Source organism: Thunnus maccoyii, chromosome 19 (genome assembly GCF_910596095.1).
Source record: "Thunnus maccoyii chromosome 19, fThuMac1.1, whole genome shotgun sequence".
Classification (NCBI taxonomy): domain Eukaryota; kingdom Metazoa; phylum Chordata; class Actinopteri; order Scombriformes; family Scombridae; genus Thunnus; species Thunnus maccoyii.
In genome coordinates this window covers 22,200,118-22,226,724 of record NC_056551.1, presented here as the reverse complement: position 1 = coordinate 22,226,724, position 26,607 = coordinate 22,200,118, and the positions used below count along the sequence as shown (strand labels likewise).

The window sequence follows — 26,607 nt, the reverse complement described above, 5'->3', positions numbered from 1 at the left end:
ATGATGGCCTGCAAAACAAAGACTGGAAACAAGGGGAAACAGCTAGCCTGGTTGGTTTCCAAAGTTAACATATGCTGCTTCAATGACAGAAACTTAACATGTATCTATTGTTACTGGCTCTGCTTTTGTTTCCTCTGTTCTCCTCTCACTATGAGGATGAGTTCCTGAACCTAAATGATAATATGATAACTTAAATGATAATGATAAATGATAACTTAATCCAAGTTCATATACATGTCAATGTACAGTTGGTATTTTGGCTGTTAGGCCAAATAAACAAATTATCCAGTGGTAAAATTTGCGTGAGTAACGTGAGGCGAAAATTTGCTTAGTGTTCTGTCTGAACACAGCTTTGAGGTGTAAACTGCCCTGCAGAGGTTAAGCACCTGTGACTTCCCATGAGTCAGTTAGAACTAAAGAAGACTTTTGGATGAAAGGAGAAACATCTTGAAGAATATAAAGCAAGTCCATCAGCCTTTGACTGAGCACTTCTAAATATCTTTATAACATCACATTTTTAATCTCTCCATGACTTACCTGAAGGTTCTGAGATGGTTTGTGACAGACGTTCCACCAGATCATTCTTATTGATCTTCCCCAAAATCATTCTGGTCACTTTAATAGTGTTTGCACAGTAGCTGTTGAACATCTGATCCACTGTGTCCGTTCTCTCTGCATTCTCTAGTCGACTATTTGGGATTGCTTTGAAGCCTTCAAGGACCCCCCGCTGACACAGGTACCACTTGAATTTTTTAAAGTCCTCAGATTTCAAATCCTCCAAACACTCCAAGAGGACCTCTTTAGGTGTCGCCATCTTTTGTCCTGCTAAGATCTAAAAGGTATGACAAAATCTGTATTTGATAAACAATTACACAGTTCATTTTCTGGATTACCAACACTGAAATATTGAATGATATTAAAAATGAAACTGGAAAAGCAGGTTACCCAACTTATTTCCTGACAAAGCATAATACAACTATTAATGAAATGGATGAATTTAATTATGTTTTTTGTTTATATTGGACCTAATTTAGCTAAGGAGCTAATTAAACCTTGCAGTAAAGATGATGATGTGGACGGTAAAACTATTAATGTAAATAAACAATCCATGTTAATAAAGGGAACAGATGAAAATTAAATCATTGACATTGTTCAAACATTTAAGTAAGTAAGAAGTCTACGGACTGGAATGGAATTGAGTGTGTAGTGAAACCACTGACTCATATTTGTAATCAGTCTCTACAAGCTGGTATATTTCCCAGCAAAATGAAAATAGCACCTATATATGGAGATAGACATGTATTCTCTAATTACAGACCAATTTCTTTGCTCTCACAGTTCTTAAAAATACTGGAAATACTGGAAACACACACACACACACACACACACACACACACACACACACACATATATATATACATACATACATATATACATACATACATACATACATACATATTATATATATATATATATATATATATATATATATATAAGAATAGATGACTTTAGCACAAAACATAATGTACTCTTTGAACAGCAATTTGCACTAACTCATTCGCACTAATGGAATTTGTGGAGGAAATAACAACTGCAATAAAAAATGAAGAATATACAGTATACACTATACAGTATTCCTGGATCTCATAAAAGCATTTGATACTTTTGACCATTATTTATTACTGAAGAAATTACAAAGTTATGGAATTAGAGGGCTAGCACACTTTTGGTTAAGTAGTTACTTAATTATGCTGGCAGCCACATATAAATTATATCAAAGCTAAAATGTCAAAGTCCATTGCAATACTGTATAAAGTTGAAGATCTTCTAAATCAAGTATTATTATACAGCTTATACTGTTTCCTTATAGTCCTGTATATAGTTTACTGTGTGGAAGGGTGGGGTATTAAAAAAACACTAATCTAATCTTCATACTTATGACTTTTTATTACCTGTTAAGCACTAAGCTAATCACTCCCTTACTAACTTAATGACACTGGTGATTAAAATGTGCACCAGCATCAAAGTGACTGAATGGGCTGACCCTTGATACTGCCACGAAACTTCTCTAACAATTAAATTAATGGAGTACACAACTCCTGGCTTCAAGAAAAGGTTTTACAAAAACAAAGTTAAAACTGTTTGAGTTAATTTCTGTCAGTACATTATCACATCACTTTGTACAGTACAGTCAGTGTTGTGTTGAAAGCTAATAATACTATTTTTCTTGATCAGATTGGTATATTGTCATAACATAGCTAGCTACCAATACTGTTGCTAATGTAATTACAGCAGATTTTAACTGTTTTATGATCAATAAATTAATTGACTGCAAAGCATTTATTTAAAGAACATAGTTTACTTTTAATGATCAACACTAAACAGAACTAACATATTTTGTACCGTTTTATTTAGCTAATATGAAAATGACTGTAATGACCAAAAAGATGAGTCTGATCTATTGATACACATATTACATGTTCATATTCATGTAACTTTTCATTGAACTAGTAGTCTGATATTGAGTTGTAAAAGGATAATATTCATGTTGACGTATCATCTCAAGTGCTGTACTTCAATAAGGTTGGAAAGATAATTACAGATTTGAACTTCCTGGATCAATAACTCAAAAGCGAAACATTGTTAAAACACAAACGACACTCTTTCCTATTGTAGTAAGGTAGACAAAGGGCTACAACCTAATTTTCACAAAAAACAAATAACATTGGTCTCTATGTACAGCCGGCTGTGAGATGAATGCGCAGGAACCGTCTAAAAAGTGTAACACAAAGAGATACTACAGAAATTGTTGGTTATGTTACCTTTACATGGTGAAGATAATCTGAATCAAGCTGATAAGTGAAGGTGAAATTAAACAGCAGCTTCAACCAGGAAACCAACTAGTAGAGGAACAAACATGTAACTCACAGCAGGAGGTTTTTAAAGGTCTGCTGATTCACAAACAGACTCTGTTCTTTTATATGATAATACAACAGGAGCTCTGAACTTTGGAACAAAAAAATGTCCAACAAACAACGAAACGAACAACCAAAGTCAAACATTAACAGACAGTATAAACCTTTATCAGTTGGATCATAAAGTATAAATATAATGAAAAACTATATAATAGCTTTCATTTGCTACACTCAATGATGGAGGAACGCGAAGAACAGTCCTCTCTTTCCTAGATTTAATACCAAAGTCTGACTAAGGTGAAGTCAGTGCACTCAGCCAAAATTATGAACCAATATGTGATAGGCCATGCATGCACGTGCATTAATAATTGCACACTGAAAGTGCCGCTATTTGCCCCCCCTTGAGTTTAATCAGGATTGTCTAAGACACCTATAGACTGTAAGAAATACTGGATGTAGCCACTGTGACGTCACCCATTGGTTTGTGGAATCCCATTTTGAAACCTCGAGTTTGCATTTTGACTGTCGCCATTTTGGATTTTTGAAGTCAGAAGTGACCATATTTGGACAACAAGGTAGAGCTGACCCTAATGCTAGCTGCTAGCTGTTAGCTGTTAGCTGCTAGCTTGGTTAGTGCGGTACATTTACAGTTTATGGTCAACTGTGATAATGCTAATGCTAATTTCACTAGCAAAAAACAGGCTTAAAACCATTAAAACAAAATGTACTTACTGGAAAAACTGACTCCTTATAGGGTCTTTTAGCACAACTAAATGCTGAACAAGACTTCTTTAGGCGACCAAAATGTTACAGTTAACTCATGAACTGAAAATACATTGAAATCGTGATGCCTATACTTAATTAATGCATAATTTTAAGCCTTAATAACATTTAAACGGATGAGTTATACAAAAATCCAACCCCTGTGCAGGTGTCATAAATGGGGAAGTATGTTGCACAACATACTCCCCCTGACTGGGTGTGTCATGTAGATACTGCACAAATGTGCAATAGGTGAAATAGGTGTTCTTCAATAAAATATTATAATGATTACAGACACTTAAATGTAATATTGGTTTATGGTATTCATAAATCCAGCAATAAACACATATAACCATAAACATGGAAAATCAAAAATCAAACCAATAAACTAAACTCTAAACTCTATGTGAACATTGTGAATATATGTTTTGCATAGGGTAACATTTAACGTGCACACACACACATAACGTTACTGTTTTGAAAAGAAGACAGTTACTAATAGTCGTTTAAGCTCAACAGTGCAAGCTAACTCACATTGCCATGAGCTACAATTAGCAAAATAGCAGAACAAAACATAATTTGCTCTGCACTCCCATTTTCACAACAGAGAAAACAGCGTTAGCTCATACTGGGAAATGTGTCACACTGAGCTTGTGATGGAAAAACAAGTTGAAATCACCAACATATCGCTGGCGCCAACACATCAAGACAAACTGCTCAGTCAGCAGCAAACTAAACTTTATGTTAGCAACCATCAGCCCCAGACAGCTTAGGGCAGCTGTTAGCTTGAGTCAGCAACACAGCAAGAGCAGAAAAAAAGACCACCAGCAATTGCCCCGGTACTCCCAATGGCTAGTCTGGGCCCGCGTGGTAGTAAGTTAAAAGTAGAGAGATAATGGTTAGTAAGACAAGTAGTGTTTTAGTTGTTGAATAAATGACATTATATGGATAGACAATTATAGTTTGTCCAAATTAAGTCAGTAACAGGTGGTAGAGGTGATTCAGGTGGTAGAGGTGATTCTCTGTTAAATACAGACTTGGTTTGCGTGCTCTGGTTTTTTCAAGAGGTTTGTCAGCCCTGTGGTGAGTTGCAGAGTTAATCTGTGTTGTTGTCATCAGACCACCTCAGCCTCTTTGCAGTAGCCTCCTTTGAGTCATTCTCCTCTCCGTTCCTTCTTGTGGAGGAGCTGAGTCCAGAGGTTGAGGGAAATACAGGGGCCTCATCCAGAGAGCTATCACAGCTACAAAAACTGAGTTTGTCAAAACAATTTTCTGCAGAGAGAGATCCGATATTCTCAACACAAACTTCAGGGACCTGAATCCCATCCTCATCATCCAAACCCACAACATCGATCTCAGGGTCCTCGTTTTCTTCATGCTCTTCCAGGTACAAGGCAATCGCCACCTCAAAAACATCATCTGGATCTTCTTGGTGAATAGGGGGAGAATCGATATGATGAAAAGCAGGAGGAAAAGCAGGAGCAGCATGAGGAAAAGCAGGATGAAAAGTGGGAGCATCATGAGGAAAAGCAGGAGCAGCATGAAGAAATTCGTAAGGATCAGGGAAAGGAAAAGCAAAAGGATAAGCATGATGAAAAGCAAGGGCAGCATGCAGAAAAGCAGGCGCATCATGAGGAAAAGCAAACGGATGCGCATGAGGATGAGGATAAGCATAAAGAACAGGATAGGGACCAGGGAAATCAGGAACAGCAGGACCCCATTGTTGCCAGTTCATCCCAAAGTGCTGTGGTGGGAACTGCTGGTGTGGAGGAGAGGGAGGTCTGCTATTTTCATCAGCATTGTGGTTTGAGTCTTCCACTCTTGCTTCTCCAGAGATACTCCGATGACCATCATTCCTCTCATGGTCATCATGGGGGACTGGGAGATTGCGGATGATCCCGTCCTCTTCAGGAGGCCTTTCAGTATCAGGGCATTCAATACTGTGGTTAAAAGGCCAAAATGGGCCACCTGAAGGGAAAAATAGTATAAGAAAGTCACATTCTGCACTTACATAAAACAGGCTTATAAAGGATGCTTAAAATCCTAATTAATATATTTTGTCATGTAAATTGCATGTATTTTCTCATATACCCACACTAACTTTGAATACTGCACTAGATGCATCACAAGCACCTTGTAGAAAAGCCACCAATACACAAGGGACTATCACTACCACTACTGCCACCTTTAATGTTGCGCAGTTCTGTTATTTTGAACATAATGGTAGGATGAGAATTATTTGATGCTTCATTCACGCTAGAATAAAAATTACACGATTTTGCTGCTTGTTACAACAACCTGTAACTGTTTAATGTGTGGACCTCGGTAGAATCTTTTTCATCAAGATGGCAACTGATCTTTTTGACCATATACATTACAGATATATTCACATACAAAAATTGAGATTAAAAATCAGGTCCAATCATCATGAGTGAACTTATGTTTTACAGATGTGTTTACAAATATAACCAACACAATTTTTATTGCCCTGAGAATCACTTGTGTACAATAATTTGTAGGATGTGAGAAAATAAGCAGCTAGTTTGAAAACACAGTTTTGAATGATGATTAGCCTGACTGGTGTGACTAACATCAATGGAATTATCATAAATCCTCTGGATATGATTTTTTATGGATAGAAAAGTCACAGAAAGTTGGTGTACTGTTTTAAATATTTATAACCAACCCTTGCTCTTGATTTGACTAAAAGAGCTAATCAATATTGTTTTGTACTCTCAAGTAATCAACAGTAATCAACAGTAATCAACAGTTCAACAATCAACAATCAACATAGGATAGAAATGTTTGTTTTAGTCTGGGTCAAAGATTGTAACAATGGTTAGGTCTGAGTTGAAGTATAGCAGTACATTGTTTATTGCAACACTTAAAATAAGAATAAATGATGACAATGTTATCTTCATACTTGTTGGCGAGGAACGTGCAACCAGTTGCGTGCTTTTATGCATGGCTCTGTTCGCATTACTTTCAACCTTGATTCAGAGTCCAGAACCCAGGCCAATGTCTCAAAGCCATTTTAGAAAATGATAGGAAAATTGGACATCCACAATGCTGTGGGAGACATTGAGAAATGGGATGGTTCTTGCGATGGAGATCAAAGCTTCCGGAAAAGGGAGCTTGATAAAACAAATATGATAAGTTTACGCTGTAGGTATTTATATGACTCTTGTGTATGTGCACTGGAAAAAATGCTTATTTTTACCACCAAAAATAGGACATTTAAAGGACTTAAATATTAATAACTTTATAGTCCCCTATAAGTCAAATGAGGTCAATTTTTCACATTCTGCTCCCTTGTTCACTCATGATTTGGTTAAAATAAAAACAGCAGGACATATTCTGGAACAACACTTCAGACACTCTGGGCTCCATAAACTGGCCTTCTGTGAACATCAAATGACTTACTCAAAGTCTCTTAAAGATGCTCAGTCACAGTTCTACTCCAACCTAATTAATAACAATCTTGGAAACCCAAATCATCTTTTTTCCACTATAAATCATCTCCTGAAGCCACAATCATCTTCCCCAATTGAGGCTACAGAAGAGAGATGTAACATTTTCATTGACTTTTTCAGAGCTAAGGTCAACAACATCCGCTCTTTGATGTCCAGCTCTTCCTCTCTGCCTCCTCCTGTCATCGACCCTTTGTCTGGGAGCTCACTGTCTCTTCTGCATTTTACTGGTGTCAGGCAGAGCCACATTGAGGAAATCCTCAGGAAGATGAAATCCTGTACTTGTTCCCTGGACCCTATTCCCACAGCTCTGCTCAAATCCTACATCCCCATTCTCAGCCCCTTGATCACCCAAACTATCAACCTCTCCCTTCAAATTGGTAGTGTTCCATCTGCCCTCAAGGTTGCAGTCATCCACCCCCTCTTCAAGAAGCCCACCCTGGATCCAAAAGTTCTTGCCAGCTATACAGACCTATCTCCAACCTCCCTTTCCTTTTACAGTTTGTTGGAGAAGGTGGTTGCCTCTGAGCTTCAGGACCACCTTAAACACAACAACCTATTTCAAAAGAATCAGTCAGGTTTTCATTCAGCACACAGCACTGAAACAGCTCTGCTCAGGGTTGTGAATGACATGCTGATGGCAGCTGATGCAGGGTTCCCTTCTCTCCTGATTCTCCTTAACCTAAGCATGGCATTTGACACTGTGGATCATACTATCCTCTGAGAGCACTTCCACACCACAATTGGACTGTCAGATTCTGCACTTAAGTGGTCTCAGTCAATGACAATTCTAGGGGATGGCCATATAAGACATCTATGCAAAACCTCCCTCTACTATCTCAAAAACATCTCTTAACTCCGTCCCTCTCTAACCCTGTCCCGTCAGATGCACATAAACTTGTCCATGCCATTATCTCCTCAAGACTGGACTACTGCAATGCGTTCTTCACAGGGATCCCTGGCAGGAGCATCCAGAAGCTCCACTACATTCAGAACAGCACTGCCAGGATCCTGATGAGAGTGCAAAAACATGAACATATAATACCAATTCTGTTTTCATTGCACTGGCTCCTTGTGTCCCTCAGGATTGACTAAAGTCCTGCTACTCACATACAAATCCATCAATGGACATGGGCCTCCCTACCTACAGGAACTGATCATACCACAAACCTCCACCTGCACCCTCAGATCTGCCAGCAGCTTGCTCCTCCGGGCCCCCAGTACTAGGCTCTGCACCATGGGGGATCGAGCCTTCTGCTCAGCTACATCACGCTTGTGGAACAGCCTTCCTAACCATCTGAGGGCAGCACAGGCCTTAGTCTCTTTTAAAAAAGGCCTAAAAACCTTTCTATTCAGGAAGGCTTTTTCATCGTAACTTTTATTACTATTTTCTTTATGTTGTGTTATTATTATGATTATTATATTGGCCGGGTTAAAAGGATTCCTAAAATTTCCATCATCATGGTGCGCAAGAAAAACTTATTTCTTGCATTGTTCAAAAAATGGCCCAGTCGCCATCTTTTTTCCAAAACTTTCAATGACCATATTGGAAAATTTGAGGCCCTCAAATAATAAAAACAGTAATCATTTTACACAGAGAAAACGTTGTATATGTGGCTGTTTCCAACAAAACCTTGTTTTCCTAACTGGCCAGCTAAAATTCTATTACTTGTTTATCTTAATATTCAACAAATTTCATTGATTTTCTATAGAAAACCGCTTTTGAGAATTTCAGGAAGATGAATTAATAAATTAGGCATGATATTAAAAGATGTCTTACCTGCATAGTAATTGAACCACCGTCTGACTCTAGCCAGCAAGTGCTCCTCCACAGGGGGCCCATTAAAAGCCATTTTCCAGCAGGTCAGTTTTACAGGAGTTTTCCGTTATGGGCTTTCCATGGGTTCAGTTATCCAACAATTTGTTTTCCAGGCGATCAGTAATCCAAGAGTTCTTCTTTCCAGCAGACAGTTATAGCATAAGGTCAACTTGTGTCAAGTCCAAGTGCAAATGAAAAATTGAAGGGCAAGAAGCTCTAACATCACCTCGGTCAAATGTCACCATTCTGTTTCCATGACCTTTACTGACACATGTGTATGAGAGACAATTGATTTACAGTAAATGGTTGATATAAACTGTTGGACTTAGAGTGTAGTTGTTTGGATAAATTATTGATGTTTTTCATCTTCCAGTGCCTCTATAGACTGTCAGGAACACCTGCGGCATCTGATGTGTCCATGATGAACACATACAGTCAGACCACTGTAGTTCATCTTGACCCAGAGTTAAATCTGACAGTGAACCATGTTAACACAGTTTTACTACATCACGGTTTAGTCTATATGTGCAATACTTTTTGCATTTTTAAAATACAAAATAAAATGTACTATATGTCCTAATCTTTTGAACACCATTAATTAGACAGAATAATAATAATAATAATGATAACAGAAATAACTAAGTAGCCTTATAACTGTGAAATATTGATGCAACAGGAGTTTAACCTGGAATAATGACAAGAACAATTACCAAGTGATCAGATCCAATAGCCAGTTTGTATTGCAATTGCATTTTAATAGTCAGATATTTCATATTTGAATTAATAGTTATTTGCACTTGGTGTAGTTTTCCATAGCTCCATATATTCATATTTGGCCATTTAAATTCAAACACGCTATCAGGTTAAGCTTGTACATTTTTGCGCATTTACATCTTTATAAGGAAACATATATAAACAAATAAAAGTTCTTCAGAAATAATTAGGAATTTTTAACAACTGACTTCATTACAGGCCCTCATCCAACATTTTCAAGGCTTTAAAAAGCCAACTCTGTAATATTGCCCAGTGGTATTAATGTCTTTAATTCCAATTAATGGCTGCAGTGAAATTATGATTACTTATCTTGTGCCTGAGATCACTGACGGCCAAATGTTCCACATAATAATCAAATAGTCACCATATTTTTGACAAGAGGTTTATGTGAGGAAAAGTTCAACAAAGCAGAAAGATTTTGAGCTTGTTTAATATTCCTTCAGATCAGTTTACCATATTAATGACTGGTCAAAGTTACAACATATTAATCTGATTTAGAGACAGCAAATATTTCCCTGGAATATTTCAAATCCCTCAATTGAAAAGCGTAAACATGGCATTAGTCTTTCTTAATCGCTGTGGTAATCTAAATCCTTTTCTTTGTTTGTTTTGATGTAATGCATGAAAATCCAAAGAGGGTTCAATTGAGGGCAAGTGGACGTCTTAGTTGTAGATACTTGAGGACGTTTCGCCTCTTATCCAAGGTGCTTCTTCAGTTCAAACTGACTGGCATGGACTCCCAGGTATTTAACCTCTGTGGTATCCAAGCGGTATCAAGGTCACTGATACCGCTTGGATGCATGAAAAGCTTTAAAATAGTGATTTCCTAATGGTGTGATTAGGCTTTGCAGGATGAACAGTGCTCAAGCCCTTGGAGTATTTATCCCATTCATTAGTCATTACTGCAAAGCTCTAGTATTGGCACAAGTAAAATATTTCAGGGATTTTTTTTTCATGTATGCTCTCTGTATGCCTACATTAACATATTTACTATCTATACCATCTTTTCTGTTTGATGCTATATTTGAATATTGTTTACACTATGATTATGCCGGTTTATTTTTATCTTTAACCTCTTTCCTCTGTGTTATTTTGATGCTATGCTGCAAATATGTTCAAGTCATCCTTCGAGGCTCTAACATGTCAACTATGTGAGGTCAAATAATTCATTTTCTTTGTGTTTTTGTTTTTTTTAAAAAACCCACTGGAATTGGTTGTTTTGTAAAGCGAAAACCTTCCTTCAATGAAGAACAAAGAAAGAACTTTAAACATTGCCTTGACTAGGGGTTGTATTGCAAAATTCAAATCCCTCAATCTAAATTTAAGGGCTGATTTTTTCATGATTAGTGTGTTTGAGAGGTCAAGCGCAGCTTTGGAGGCTCAGTTTGTTCAAGTATATAAATTACCACACAGCAATTCCTAAGCTGTTATTCTTGGATCGTGTAAGGAATGTCTTTTCAGAAAAAAGGACTAGAGCTAACAGAAATGAGCAGGAAAGGTGACTGTGTTAGGAAAGGGTCTCTTTCTGTTGTCAGTGCTTTATAAATCTTTTGTATCTTCTATATTAGAGGTTTTGTTTTTTGCACCAGGCACTGCAAAAAGAGACAAGGGTGATTGTCCAGAGGCCTCTTTGTTATTGCTGTTTAGTTGTTTGTTTTTTGAGTCTCTAATGAGGAGGTCAAGGGTTGTGGCACCGTCCATGCCGCTGTGATGATGCCAGGGGGTCTTCAGAATAAAAAGCTTCCAGGTCAGTTGCACTGAGGTAGTTGTGCTTGTTCTGTCGTGATCAAGATCACACGCTACTCTGGTCTTGGCCGCCTTGTTTTGACATGTGAGCCTCAGCTGATGGGTGATGAATTCCACCAGTGTACTGCTCTCGCCACCTACAGGGCACCTGGATCACTTGCACTGAAAAGATAATGACAAGAAAATACACCACATTATATTTGCCTTATCCAGTGTGGGTTTTTTGCAATGTTGAAAAACAAATGGGAGATTAAAGATGATGCGTGTAGAATGTTATGTGGAAAACCTCCACAGGATGGCAGTGTTGTTTGTTCATTCACTTCCTATTTTCCTTTATGCTTTTGCCAACAGATGGCACCACAGTCTTATAGGTTCAATATTACAGTACTGTATGTATTGGGGGATTTGCCCCACTCCCAAATGGCCTATAATCCTCTCATCTCTCCAATTAAGCAATACAACACTTTCCTGTGGACACAGTAAAATGAACTCAGATTGCTGACTGTGTTAAATATAAGACAGCATTGTTGTAGCATGTAAGCAGTGACCTCATTTCAGACATTTAATCTGTTGCTCACTATCAGTCAGTGGGATAAGTCTGGGAGCAGGAAGGGTGGGAAAGTCTTCCTCTCGTTTCCTGTTAATGTCGTACGTCTGTGTGAACGTCTGTGTGATTATGATTACAATCCAACTGAGACCTGAAAGATTTTTATCCAACAGAAGAGCATTAGGAAGTAAAGTATGCAAATTGGACTCTGGTATGAAACTGTGCTTGTACTAATGTCTTTTTTTCTCATGATGCACAAGTCATTCTTCTTTATTTGAATTAAAAACTATGCAGTTCTGATTGAAAAATAAACTTTTCGTAATCCTGGTGTTACAGGTTACAAAAATCTCACGTTATCTGATGACTATGTGTAGGTTGCAGGAATGTTGTAGTGATATGAGTTATGAAAATACTTATAAATCACCTTAACATACGACTATAAGGTCACTATTGACTGTGCTGAATGTTACTGCTTAGTACCACAGTCACATTTTTTTATAGTGATAAAATCAGTAACAGTTGAATAGTTAAAGGATAAAGCTGGGGATTTTCTCATGGAAGTCTACAGCAAAGAGGAATACGATATATCAGGCTTTGGACACAAACACATTACTTGTAAATAGGATCAGTTCATTGTTCATTTGGCTCTGCACATGAGATTTGTTGACAGAACGAAACATATAGAAAAATGCAAGCCATATCCTTTAAAGTGAACCTTTAACCTTTGTTGAACAGCGGCCACTGTGGCCACAAGTGACAACTGCAGGATATTGGTAAATACTAAAACAGGTTAACAGTAGTTCTGTTAGAGAAGAATCATAGTCAGTGAACTGCCTCAGTAATGTCAATTATGCGCGACTATTAATTATTCCAATTTAATTTCCAACTTATCAATTTTTTCCCCTGGTCTGAGTGATCAGTTTTTGGTAAGATCAATATATTTTTGTCCATTTGGTATTGAGTCACTTAACACTGCAACTGACTGCTTGTCCGAGACCTTAAAGGACCAATTTTACACATTTATTTGTCACGGGGAGTATCAGTCAGCCAGTTGTTTAAAGCCTTCCTCCACGCAAAAATGTGTTTTGTTTATTGTTCCTTCGGTTGGATATTTGAGCTTCACTGAGTAGAATGACATACTTTCCCATTCACTTGAATGAGGAAGTGTGTCCAAACTTTTGGCTGACTGGTCCTGTATGTGCAGGGTTTGACACTTGAAAGCTGTTTTCACAGTCATCTGCTGAAAGTGCAAAATTCTCTATGTTTTTTGAGTTTAAGGGGTGTACAATTTACACAAGTGTGGCATCGAAACTAGAAGCCTCTAGTGCACATACACTGAGAATGGACTTTCAATGAAGTATAAGACATCTTGTGTCCAGCATTTAAACAAAAAATCCCCTAAAAATATAATACTAAAAATATTTTGATATTCATAAATTCTGGATTTTTCAATGATAGGAATTTATGTCATTTAAAAATCTTTAATAAGGTAATTAATCTTTTATATAGAAAACCCATATCAGACACAAATGATCAATTAGTGCAGTTCTTTTATAGGTCTTAAAATATGTCTGATGGGATCTTTAATGTTTTCTGTGGCTCTAGGGAGCTTTTGAAAATTAGACAAAATCACAAATTGGCCTCTGCTGCTTCGATTTTGACCGTAAAAAAACAAAAAACAACAAAAAAAAAACTCTGTGAGTTGCCTAACTTTATGGAAGTGCAATATTGAATTGCTGGAGGAGTATTCCTTTAATAAACACAACACCTCTGACACTAATCTTGTTATCTCGTGGCCCAGTGAGATCTGTTCACTGTGACAAAAACTGAGACAGTATAAACATACAGGAGATAATAACAACACTCAACTATGACATAATAATACCTTATACATACCTCAGAATTGTATGACTATAACTGTTTCATACTATCATTATCTCTGAGTCAGACTTATTTCCTGGATCAGAAACACAAAAAAATGCATGTTGCTTCTTGTGCTGTATAATACGGAAGCCAAGAACGGCCATGCTTGCAATTATATTTTTAATGCTGTTACCTCAAGATCACGAGTTCATTTCTCATGATAACGGGTTAATTTAGGTTATCTCATTATCTTGAGAAAACAAAAGGCCAGTTTCTTGAGATAACGACGTTTGTTTTGTCGAGATCACGGGATAATTATGGAGAACTTGAAAATGATGTCTGGTTCATTTGATCACACCTGATTTTAGCCTTAAAGATCACTGTCATGATTCACCCCTAATTCACCAAAGAGTTTATAAAAGTAGATAGGGGTTACTATAAGCCTTATTAACAAAAGATTAATTATCTTAGACAGTTTTAAATAACCTTTATTGAATAAAATATGACGGAGAACATCAAACAGATGACAGTGGTGAGTTTACATATATTTTGCCTGTGTCATGATGTCTTACCCCAAATCCTTACATATAAAAGCGATGTCAAAGTTGCCCAGCAGATGTCGCCATTTTGGCTGTATCAAATCCCTCAACACAACCATTTTCAACACAATTGCTTCATAAGATTCACTGCTTTGGAAAGCTTAGTTTCTCCCATCACTAACGCTGGCACTACTGATCTCTGATGAACATTGTAAGTAATGAAAGACAACAACCTTTCTGTTTTCTCATGATAACACGTTGATTATCTTGTTATATTGAGATAACAAAGCTAATTTTCTCAAGATAACAAAATAATTAACTTGTGATCTTGAGATAACTGCATTAAAAAATAATTGCAAAAGCGGCAGTTCTCGGCTTCCGTAATTTAAGTAGCGCCAGCAGAGAGTGATATCACTCCAACTTGTCTCTGATTGGAGGAAATTGAAATTACAACTGGCCTGTGTTACAACTGAACCCGTTGCCCCCTACAACACTGTAAATTGCAGCAATCAACATAAAAGGCTATGGACATATACCATATAAAGAGTTAAAGGGATTTTACTGTAAACACTAGATGCACATGGGACATACTGCAGGTCCAAATAACTTTCACTCATATTTTAGGCATATGTTCCTCATCCTTCCTGCCTGCGGGGCTGCTCTGCAGGCAGCCCGGTGTGTGAGGGGGCTGGACCAGAGGAGCAGGCTGCAGAGAGGAGAAACAACTCTGGCGACACCTGCAAACAAACTCCCAACCGTCTCTCTCTAATTCCCGGTGCGGAGGGACGGATGAAGCGGCGAGACAGGCAGTAATACGGAATAAGGGCGTGAAAATGTGTTAGGCATTAAGCGGAAGGGCAACACATAAAGTTTCTCAAGATACAAAGTCGTGCGATATTTGAGTTCACGACAGATCGGAGCGAGAGCTGAGAGAAAGAGAGAGAGAGAGAGAGACGACAGCAGGTAATGGCAAGCTGATTCATTCCCAACAGGAAAACTTTTGCTTTAAATAACATTTAAACAAAGAAAACATTGTGCAATGAGATGCAGCAATGATTAGACTTTTGAGAATCTTTGGTTTTATTGATTAATTTAGGGATAATCAATGCTGGTGCGTTCACAGGTAAACAGTAAAAAGCGTGGCAGGAATTGTTGATTCAGTCTCTTTCTGTGCTCAGTTTTCAACTGTTGATGCATTCACTGACTGTATGCAGTAGTTTCACTTCCCGGTGAAAGCAATAGAGGTCATTTGTTCCTGTTGGAAATGTTTGAATGCTGATAATGTATGTACTACATTATCTAAAGCCTGTTTTCACCTCTGTTGAACACCTGTTCATTGTACAGTCGATTCAGTGGCTTGGCAGTGAGGCTATTTTCCTTTAAGTCTCATTAAAAGGTTATGAAAAAGGTGATGTAGGTTAGTATTTACCCTCTAAAATAGGGACAAACTCTATTTTCAATGTAGCTTCATATATAACCACTCATCTTACTTTTACTATATGATCATAAAATAGCCTTCATCATGAAGTGACAGTGGCACTGTTGGCTAACTGTAGCATTTAGTTTCATCATTATATTGAGCATCTTCTCCTGAGAAATGATGATGTACACTAGTCTTATATTTGTAGCAAATTAACGCATAATTACCAGGAGCTGAGAGCAGAAAAATGCACCTTTTTCAGACACCCTAAAACTGATTGCAGCTTATCATGTGAGAGGAATTAGATTATTCAATCATGCATCACCTGAAAAAAAAAAAAAAAGAAATCGAAGGACAACAGGATCAACTTGCTCACGTCTGAAAATATTTGCATCACATGTGTAGGTGTCAAAATGAGTTTCCCAAACGCTTTTTGACAGCGTGCATTCTCTCGTTACGTGTAATCTCTTTTCTCACGCTCTGTTCTGGAGTGTGTGGCCACCAGCCAGGTCAGGTTTCTTATTCACATTGAACATGTCAGAGGCTAAAGTCATGCTGAGGACAATGACTGACACGGATTCAGTGCAAACTTAAAAAAAAAAAAAAAAAAGCTCTCAAATATTAAACATGGCCTACAAACTGTGAATGCTAGATATAATCTTACAAGTTATTTTGCTAACGTGATTACATTATGGTTAATTTTTGCTTTTCATTGACAATTTGAAAGTTGTTTTTGAACTCGAGAAGCTCCAGTCTAGAAGGATCTTGATCCTTTCGATGTGTTGATTCAGATTATGTCTGTAAACCTTACATTAACATTAGCATGCCAGAATATTTGTTGACCTAATGGGGTGCCACCTGCAAACGTTGGACGATGTTTATTCTACAATGTGACATGTAAACCTTCTCTAGTTCCACATCACAATGGTGTTGCCCCATGGATTTGAAAAGGTTTAAAAACACAAATAGACGCCCAGGCCCGTGGCATTGCAGTCCTATTGATAAGACGTCCTTTGGACATAATATTACAGTACGCAAACATGATAGTGATATTATTGTTTGACAAACCCTAAGGACATCAGTCAGTGTATTATAGTATAATGTGATTGGACCTGCTTTTAAGACAGTGAATCTCATTTGTCTTGTTGGTCTGCTATGTCACCTAACAGGTTTATTCTCATAAAATAATAATAATAAAGTCATCTCTGGTTTAACCCAGAGTATTTATATTTATATTTAGATGAGTGTCATCATTAGGGATGCAACTAATGATAATTTTCATTATCAATTAATCTTTTGTCTGTAAAATATCAGTTATAGCCCCACAAAATAATGTTGTTGTTTTTTTGTCCAACTAACAATCCAAAACACAAAGAAATTCTGTTTATCATCATGTTCTTCAAAGAAAAGCATTAAATCATCACATTTCAGAGGCTGAAAATTTTTTGGCATTTGTGCTTAAAAAACGGCTACAAACAATTACTTTACCATCAAAATAGTTGCCAATTAATCTTCTGTGTATTGACTAATCTTTGCAGCTCTAGTTGTCATTAAAAATCACTGATATTTTATTGTTGTTTTATACGTGGATTAAGGGATTGTATTTGCGATACTGAGGTTAGAGCCAAAGAGATGATGTTGATTGATCGATACTGTAAAACTTTTTTGTCAGTTGATTCATTTCAGTCGTTTTTCAGGCAGAAACACATACTCTGGTTCCAGCTTCTCCAATTTGAGGATTTTCCACTTTTGCCTCTCGTGTATAATTATAAACAAATATCTTTTGGGGTTTGGACTGTTGGTCGAACAAAACAAGACATTTAAAGATGTTACCTGATTGCGATGAGCATTTTTCACTTTTTATAGACCAAATAATTAATTGCTTAATGGAGAACATTAATCAACAATAAAAAGTAATTGTTGGTTGCAGCTCTAATTGGGATCTGAAAGTCAGAAGAAAAAAAATGAAATTCACAACAGAGAACTGGTTTGTAATGCAAGTATACAGTGTATATGCAAAAACAAACAAGTAATGTTGCGCTGACCCATAAAATCAATGAGCGTCTAGGCAAAGTGCAGCCTGCTGCCGCCACTGTACAGCTTTGAGGTCATGCACTATTCACAGCTGAGAGTGAAGTCACAGCGGATCAGGTGTTTGCAGATGATACGGTTACTTTTTCCTCCCCTGCTGCATCCTGCCTGAAGAGTCGGACACTGTAACCACTGTAACTATTGTGGCATATATATGAGTGTATGAAGTGTTGTTGTATTTTCTGTTTTCAAATCATTATCAATGATCACTTGAGCATCTCAGTTTAGTGACTGTATGTTTTTCCATTGTTTCCTCTGGGAGACAGACCTAACTGTCCCGAACTCTATAAACAACACTTATTATTGCAATGAAATGAATGATTGCATGGTATAACAGTTTAGATTGTATCTTCTTTCTGTTGTATTCTCCTGACATTGTAGTGACATGACTCTATCCTTCCCAGGCATCTGCTCGTGAATGGAGAGAAAATGGAGGTGAACAGAAGAGAGGTGCCTTTATATGTAAGTTCCCGCATGTTTTTGCTTCTCTCATGTGTTAGTGGTCTAGTACAGGGGGTCTGTTTGGGTATTTTTAGGGTGTGGTTGGATACGTACATGAAGTCTCTCGAGCAGTTTACCACATTTAGACCCACTTCAGTTATTTTCTCACCAGAATTAGAGCACTCTAGTTTTTCCCTCCTGCCATCCCTTTCCTCTCTTTTAGCCCTGAGTCTCCTCTCTGTGCAGTGGTTGACTGGCAAGCCTTGTGTCGCAAATGAAACCCAAGCCAGGAGGGTTTCAGTCCCTGGGGAAGCCAGGCCTTACACAGTCTGCTCACCAAATGACAAGGCTCTCTGAAAGCATGGCTTCCACAGAGAACATGGGAGCCAGAATAACAGAATATACCCATTATTTAGGCGTTTTATTGTAAGGAGTATACACACACCACTGTGTAAATTAAATAAATACACTCTTTTCTTTCTAGCATGTTTGAGTGCAGAGTGTGCAGGTGTGTTTGAATTATTGTTTCAATTTTTTTTTGGCATAGTAGAACTCTCTGCTACATTCATTTCTTCCATGTGTCTTCCTTTTGCCCTTCAATCCTCCATATCTTCCATATCTCTCTCTTTCTCTCTCTCTCTCTCTCTCTTTCTCTTGCCCCTATTCTCCCGTGTGTGTGGAAGCCTGGGTGGGCCAGTCACTGAAGCGTTGCCAGATTTCTGGTAAGCAGAGTGTCTGCTTGTTTTGCTGTGTCACCAGTTTCAGAGGGGGGAGGGGGGCTTGCGCAAAACCCTTTCCCTCCCTGCACTCATAGAGGCTGATTGAAGACCGGTCTGAAAACTAGGCATGTGAATCATTACGGGCTCTACCATGTACACATACACCTCTCCATTAAGAGGAAGTGGCGTCTCCACCCTCTAAGGTCACAGCTCAACAGGAGCAACTCTCACTGCTGAATGAGATCCAGATTTCAATGCCGGGCTTTGTGTGGGCAAGCCACAGCACACTGCTGTGATATAAAGGCTGTTATTGTAACACGCCTAGTAAAGTTTTATGGTGCACCTCCACACATACAACATAGTGTCAGGCCTATGGCAGTGACTGTTAGGCTAGATCAATGAATAAATAGCTGCATTAAAGTGCAGGCAGCAAACGTGGGAGTTCCTGTTTTTGAGGAGGTTTTATTGAGCTTGAGAGTCAAAGCAATCTGTGTGCAATTTGTTCATCCAGGTGTGTATGTGTGAGGAAAACTGAAAACAAGAAGAGTGAGTGCTCATGTTATGGGTAAGCTGAAATATGAGAGCTCCAAAGTTACTGCGAGAGAAAAATACACACACAAAAAAACATGCGTTGCTCAATTATAAGTGCCAGAGACAACCATGTCCAACCATGTTTGTTTGTTGATCCACCACTTTGCTCCTGACTGACATACCTCAATAACTATTGGACGGGTTGCCATGAAATGTTGCACAGGCATTCATGGTTGCCAGAGCATGAAGCCAGCGGATAAAAGTTTTCACTTATTCAATTAAATATTTCTACATCTACTCGATGGGACATTCATGGACGGACTGCCATGATCTTTGGTAAAGACATTCATGTTCCCCAGAAGGTGAATAGTAATATCTTTGGTGACCACCAAAGTGATCAAAATTTTAGTTTTGTCCAATTTGGTTTATGTCCAACAACTTCAAAACTAGACATTCCAATCAGTGTCAGCTTTGTACTAAGTAGTAAATATTAGCATGCTAACATACTAAACAAAGATGGTGAACATGGTAAATCTTTCAAATGTTAGCGTTGTCATTGTGAGCATGTTAACATGCCGGTGTTACTATTTAGCTTTTAAAGGATATGTCTTGCAATTTTCTATATTTTTCTACATGTACTATGTTGTAAATTTCTCAAAGAAACTCAGTACAAAGTCAAGAGGTTGTGATATGTAGCACAACAAGCTAGCGAAGCTCTGTAAACAGAACCTCATTCTCGCACAGGCTCAGTGGTGTCTGCCTTGCATGGAACTACTCTCAAGAGACTGAAAATGTGTTCGCTGTTACTAGTCTTTGTAGTCATTTCTAAACAAATTACTGTGACCATAATCTTTGTGGTGAAAGAACATGTCGCCCAGTGCAACATTGTGGCTCATTGCTGTGTTATTAGTAGTTTTTGGACAACAGCGGAGGTCTATGGCGCAGAGGAATAAGATAGATCAGGCTTTGGATACACACACATTGCTTGTAAGTAGGATAGTAGAAAATCACCAGCCATATCCCTTAAGCACTGTTGTCCCTATATACAGCCCCACAGAGCCGCTAGCATGACTATAGACGGTTTCTTTATAGTAGTCATTATCTCAACACATACTCATAAATGGAAATATGTAAGTATATCCTTGTTGCGGTGTGTTTGTTCATTTGCCAATACGGTTTGATAGTGTTACTTATTACAGTGCTCTTTGAGCCAGTGAGTTTATGTTTTTTTCCCTTGTAAGTGCTGTGGTGATTGTGTTCGCCTTGCTTTTCACATGTCAAATCAATAGAAAACCTCACCCTGCCAGTCGTTTAAGCCATTCAGTCATAAAAGAATTCAGTCGGTCAAAAAAAATCTCTCTTACTTGAACAAATAGAGACATATGCTCATATTACAAGGGCTTTCTCATATATTCAAGTGTACACTGTCAAGATGAGTCTTCATAATTATTGATTTCAGTAAACATTTACCAAAAAATCCAGTTACTTCTTGGTATTATTATGTAACAAGATATCTATACTTCTTTGAAATGAAATGTGTGTGGCACCATGCCAGTTTTAATGACAGCCTCTCTGACATGTAGACTATTAGTATCTCATTTGCACAGCAGATTAAATCAGAGGTATGTGTCTTAGCTGAGTATGAGAAAAGGCCTACAGTACTGTGTGAGCTGTCACATCCAAGACTCCTGTGAGAGTTTCCTTTAGCTTGGATGTGAGTAGCCAACATGTCACTGTGATATTGTGTAACTCAGAAATATTGAAAACATTGTTTGAGTTTGAAAAATTATTTGCATGATGTATTAGTTTGTGTGAATGTTTATGAAATGGACAAAGTGGGTCAAATAGTCCAAGCATGTGCTTTTTCTCAGCCCTCTGTTGGTTTTTGATCAAAGCCAAACCATTAAGTTATAATGATTTATTGTGACTGTAACATAAGCCTTTTCTTTTGTGATTTCATGTCAGGATCCGTCCACTACAAAGTGTGGAAGAACCTTTATTAATGAGACTGTGTGTTAGCTGAAATACTATACTGCAATTCTACTAAAATATTGTTAATATTTTAAACAGAATATTGTGGTCCCGGCTGACGTCAGGCTGTCTTCTCACTACAGAGAAGTGACTGTTATTGGAGCTGTTTTTGTTGTTGTGGTGGCAGTGATCTTGCTCCCCTGACGTCATCTACGTGTTGCACTCAGGAGATCATGGCAAAGAGCTCTAGAGCTGATGACTGCCGGTTTCCTGGAGACAACGGGCAGTGGATCTGTTGTTATTGTTTTCCCCCACTGAACGGACAGCAACACATGGAGGTTATAAAATCATGTTTACTGACAGTGGATTAGGTGTTTTTAATGAGAACAAATATCCCCCCAGTTATTATGTCATATTTAAGTAATCCTACACAGCACGGTTGCCTTTTAGATTTGTATCAAACAGCTATTGCATATGATAAACCTCTCTATGTTTATGTTCAATAATAAACACATTCTGCCTGACCTGAGAACTGCCCATATGCGAGGCATGAGGTAAAACCACAAGGTGTTGAATATTTCATTGTTACTGGATCAGGCTGGGTCATGATAAAGGCCTGGAGAAAAGGCCGTAGATCACATCAGCCTGACGTCTTATCACCACCCAAGCATCCTCCTTCCTGTTCCCTAAGGCACCAGAGATAGAGTTAGGATCAACCAAATTCTGTCTAATCAAATTGCGCCTGTGTAAAGCAATATTATCTGAGGCTGCTGCAGATTGTTGGGATGATTAAGTGGGAGCCACAGCTACCTTGGAGGAGTGAAAATCGAATCAAAAGATATTAAAAAATAAGTGTAATAATATGTTCCTGTGTCTTTCAAAGACTTTTAAGATCTAATAGCTGGAGGACAAAAAAAATAAAACATCACAGACAGGGAGTGGATAAAGATCCTTGAAAGTGACATGATATATCGGTAGATGACCCATCCAATGACGATAAATAGTAAGAATTCTTGTGACAGTTTACATGATCTGTGTCCAAATCTCTGCAAAAGACTAATAGAAATGTCATGGTTACTTTGAAAACATCAAGACGTTTGAAGACAATTGAATGAAATTCAGCATTTTTCAAAATGCCATAACCAGCCTTTTCAAAAATCAGGAAGGCTGCATGAACCACAGGCCAACATCTTATCTTTTTGTTATGTGGAAAAACAATCAGCGATAACATTAACTGTGCTAAGTGTGCACTAAGTGGTGGTGCCGCGAACCACTTAGCGCGCACAACAAGCTGAGAAACTGCAGCTTGAGTCATTCTTATCAGTCCAAACCAATGGCCTGCTTACACAAGAGGTCAGTCACTTTACTACCTCTGAACCAGTGACTCTTGAAAGCTCCAAGAGTTTAGGGGCAAAGAGAATAAAAGGAAGATTGAGCCAAAATTGTAGATGTTACGCCAGCCCTATTATTGATTGATTAGTTATATTTCATATCTCTACAAGATGGATTGGCACAAGTTTTGGTGAAACGTTCATGTTCCCTAGGGAAGGAAACCTCTGACTTTGATAATCTCTGGACTTTTACTCTAGCAGTACCAGCAGGTTGACATTCATGCTTCCTTGTGAAATGTCTTGACAACCGTTCGGTGGATTGTAGTGCAGTTTTTTGTAGACATTCACGGTCTCTGATATTTGATATATATTTGAGATCCCCTGACCTTTTATCTAGCATCATCATCAGGTCAAAATTTCAATTTTTCCAATACTCTATATCCAACAGTTTGGTTTTCTTCACATTGATCATTGCAGCCTCACAGAGTCACTGGCATGGGTGACTCAGTGCTATTTAAAGACAATTACATAGATTTTTATTTAATCCATACACAATCTTATCTGTAATTTTTAATTGTGTATGCTTCAGTCTGTTGTATTTAGCTGCTATGCTGCTAAAATATTACAGATATTAAAACTAAGGATGACAGTAATGCAATAAAATGCCGTACCAGGTGGCTTTAGAGTAGCTGATGTAGGCACTAGAGGGAAGTTTTAACATGATGGATGCCTTTGCCTAAAGTATTAACAATAAGGATAGATAAAGGTAGAGTCAGTCATTTTGGAGAAAGATTGTTGACATTTGAACTGAACACCCACACAAATACACCCCTCCCTTCGTGCTTCTTCAGACACTCCATCCCCCAAATTCATGGACGCGCATTGCCAAGGAAGTGACCAAAAGAGAATTATGGCGGAATCCAGAGCGAATCGTCAGCTGTAGAGTCACGTCTGGGATTCTCACACATTATCATGAGTGGAAAAAAATTTTCATCTCATGTGAGCACAATAGTCCGTCCACCATCTCCACCTCTCTGCAGCCTCCCCCACTTCTCACTCCTATGTTCAGCATCTTTGTCCACAAAAGCAGCCATCTGTCAGCTACAGCTCCTGTGGAGCTGAGAGGACAGCGGCCGGCCAAACTGCCTTCACCAGGCTGACTGACAGCGGAAATTTACTGAACCAAAATAGTTCGCATGTCGGCTCCACGGGAAGAATTTGTATTTATTGATTCATTGATGTGGTTAATAACTTCAGAACACATATTCAGCAGGATATTTGTGTGATGGAAACAGCTGCCTACTCAGACTACGCTTCACTAAAAGCGACAGAAATAGACTTGGAGTGTAAAAAAACATGGAGTGTCTCCATGAGACTGTCTCAGAGTCAGTGTGGATTGATAAATTTAATAAAATGGAAGCGTATCTGTTCCACAAGAAAACACTTTCTATGTAAATTGGCCTCGGCCTCTTGGCCTCCAGTTCACCAGCCCTTCCCCATCATTCAACAGGTGCTGGAGATGAGAGACCATCATTTCCTCACACAGACAGCTTCTCTGATGACTGATGACTGATGACTGATGACTTCCCCCTGTCCTGTGCACGAGCACAAATGCCCCCTGCTGATTGGTTGGAATTGTGTTCTGTGGCTCGGTCCGAGCCACTTTGTTTGTTTCCCATTTACAGAGCTAGTGCTGTGTATGGACACAGGATTTTTTTTTCAGCACACACACAGAAAGTACAGCTAGTGGACCATGAAGAGATATTTGCAGAATTTGACAAAACATGTATTGAACAAGCTTTCTCCAGAATCACTGACTCTAACTTTAAGGATGGCCCCATAAATCACAAGATAAAACCCTAAGCTGAACACAAGAAAACAGAAGATAAGGATATTGCACAATCTTGGAACTCCAAGTATGCAATCCCTCTTGAACTTGAATGATACACTTTGAGCGGACCTCTTAGAAAGGTCACTCTCTGGAGGAAAATAATACTTTGTGGGCGAGCTAACAGCTTGGTGGTTTCCTATGTTGATAGTGACAACAAAAAAACATTCAATTCACAAATGAATTGATGTCCCTACGTCAATGGTTATATGTTGCAGGAGCATATCAGATGCACTGAATCATGTGAGTGAGGGAATATCTTGTTCTTTGTCCATGTTTAGATGAGAGTTGTTGGTTGTTGTTGTTGTTGGTCAGAGAGTTTAGATGAGGCCAATGATGTAACAGAAATAATGAATCTCATTATGAAGGTGGATCATGAAGTTGACGCTCAGTAGGGTGCAGTACACTCCCATTGTGAGAAAATAACTGGTGTCCTTCTTCCTTCCTCTTTTCCCAGCTGCCCTATTTTTTATTCCTCTATCTAGTACAAGGAGTACAGTGAACTTTATGAGACTGACTGAAGTTAATCAGAACGTGTCAGCTGGGTGATAAGAAAAGACACACTTTCCTTCTGAAGAAAGCTGTGTAGTCAAGACCTCTTACTAATGTCCATCTTAAATTGGAGCTATTAGAATGTGATAGCTCAGTAATTACATTAGATAAGGAGCGATTAAAGATGCCTCTATTTTATTATTAACCATGTGCTGGTGATTAAATGGATGGATTTCCTTTTTCTCATCTCAGGGACAGGTGGAGGCCCACGTAATATTACAAGCCAGCCAAGCTCCAGAAGACGCAGAGTTTTATGTGGTTCTACAAGGTTCTAGACTTACACATGTAACTTCAGCAAAAAGAGGAGATGATGGACTCACCCTGTGCTTCACAGCTCCTGGTAGGTCCTTCCGTCAGTCTCTTAACAACACTCAGATTTCTCTCTTTGCTTGTCATCGTCTCACTTTTTCCTATCATGATTTTCTCCGTCTCCCATAGGCCATGACCTTGTGGAAGTTGTCTCTGTCATGCCCTACTTTTACGCAGAGGACCAGGTCAAGCCATGCAGTGGTGAAGCATCTCTTGAATATGTCAGGGATGTTGCCCAGGAAGCAGCAGAGTACCTGAGTGCAAACAGGGACCAGCTTGGCCCCCAGAGCTACCTAGAAGTCCTGAAGAGGTTTTCCACATGGGCGCAGGGAGCTGACGAGGTGCTCACTGCTGGACCATTAGATTGCAATGAGGAGGATGTGCGGCTCAGACAAAGTCCAGGCGATGAAGCTGATGTCAGGCAGCTGGATGAGAAAATCACACAGGCTATGGCTAACATGGATTACCCTCAGCAATGGAAAAACACTGACAAACAGCCCAGAGAAGGTAACGAAATAGGAGGTGGGACTGTAAGTCACAAGCTGCGGTCTTGTAGCTTTTTATTTGCCAGAGGTAATTTTGTATCCACTCCAAGCTATCCATGATGCTTTCTGACGCTAAAGTACAGATGAGTCTGCATATTGAGTTGTATGAGTCATTTAAACTTAAGAAACCAAACCACTCTAAACCAAACAAAGCACATTGAGGAGGTCTGTAGGTTTATTTCAGTTGCTCAGAGGAGTTCAGGATGTTTCCACAACTTTCAGTTTGCGCTCCACTACTTCCTGGATCATCCAGGTCAAAGGTCAGGGATTCCCCTCCGCTCAGCTGATTTGAGGAAACGTCTGGGATGAGTGGCAGAAAGTATGCAATTCTTTAACTCCCAAAGTATTTTTTCCCTCATTTATTGTTATCGCTG

At 38.6% G+C, this 26,607-nt stretch overlaps 2 protein-coding genes across 5 annotated transcripts in view; one reads left to right on the top strand and one right to left on the bottom strand.

Moving 5' to 3' along the window:
* Positions 1-3,619: 3,619 nt before the first annotated feature.
* On the bottom strand, positions 3,620-25,835 carry LOC121885563 (pollen-specific leucine-rich repeat extensin-like protein 1). The gene is made up of 3 exons (XM_042395154.1): positions 25,700-25,835; positions 8,928-11,648; positions 3,620-5,645 (listed from the first exon to the last, which is right to left on the bottom strand). The coding sequence occupies exons 2-3, from the start codon at positions 8,998-9,000 to the stop codon at positions 4,774-4,776; spliced, it is 945 nt and encodes a 314-aa protein (XP_042251088.1). The 5' UTR covers positions 9,001-11,648; positions 25,700-25,835; the 3' UTR covers positions 3,620-4,773.
* arhgef28a (Rho guanine nucleotide exchange factor (GEF) 28a) overlaps positions 14,423-26,607 on the top strand; it is a 47,330-nt gene continuing 35,145 nt past the window's right edge. For 2 of the 4 annotated variants that reach the window (XM_042395151.1, XM_042395150.1), the window contains exons 1-4: positions 14,423-15,398; positions 18,351-18,408; positions 25,572-25,719; positions 25,818-26,195. In XM_042395151.1, the coding sequence (XP_042251085.1) occupies positions 18,376-18,408; positions 25,572-25,719; positions 25,818-26,195 (559 nt within the window). In that variant the 5' untranslated portion in view covers positions 14,423-15,398; positions 18,351-18,375. The remainder of the gene's footprint in view (positions 15,399-18,350; positions 18,409-25,571; positions 25,720-25,817; positions 26,196-26,607) is intronic. The other 2 variants (XM_042395153.1, XM_042395152.1) reach the window with 1 other exon arrangement.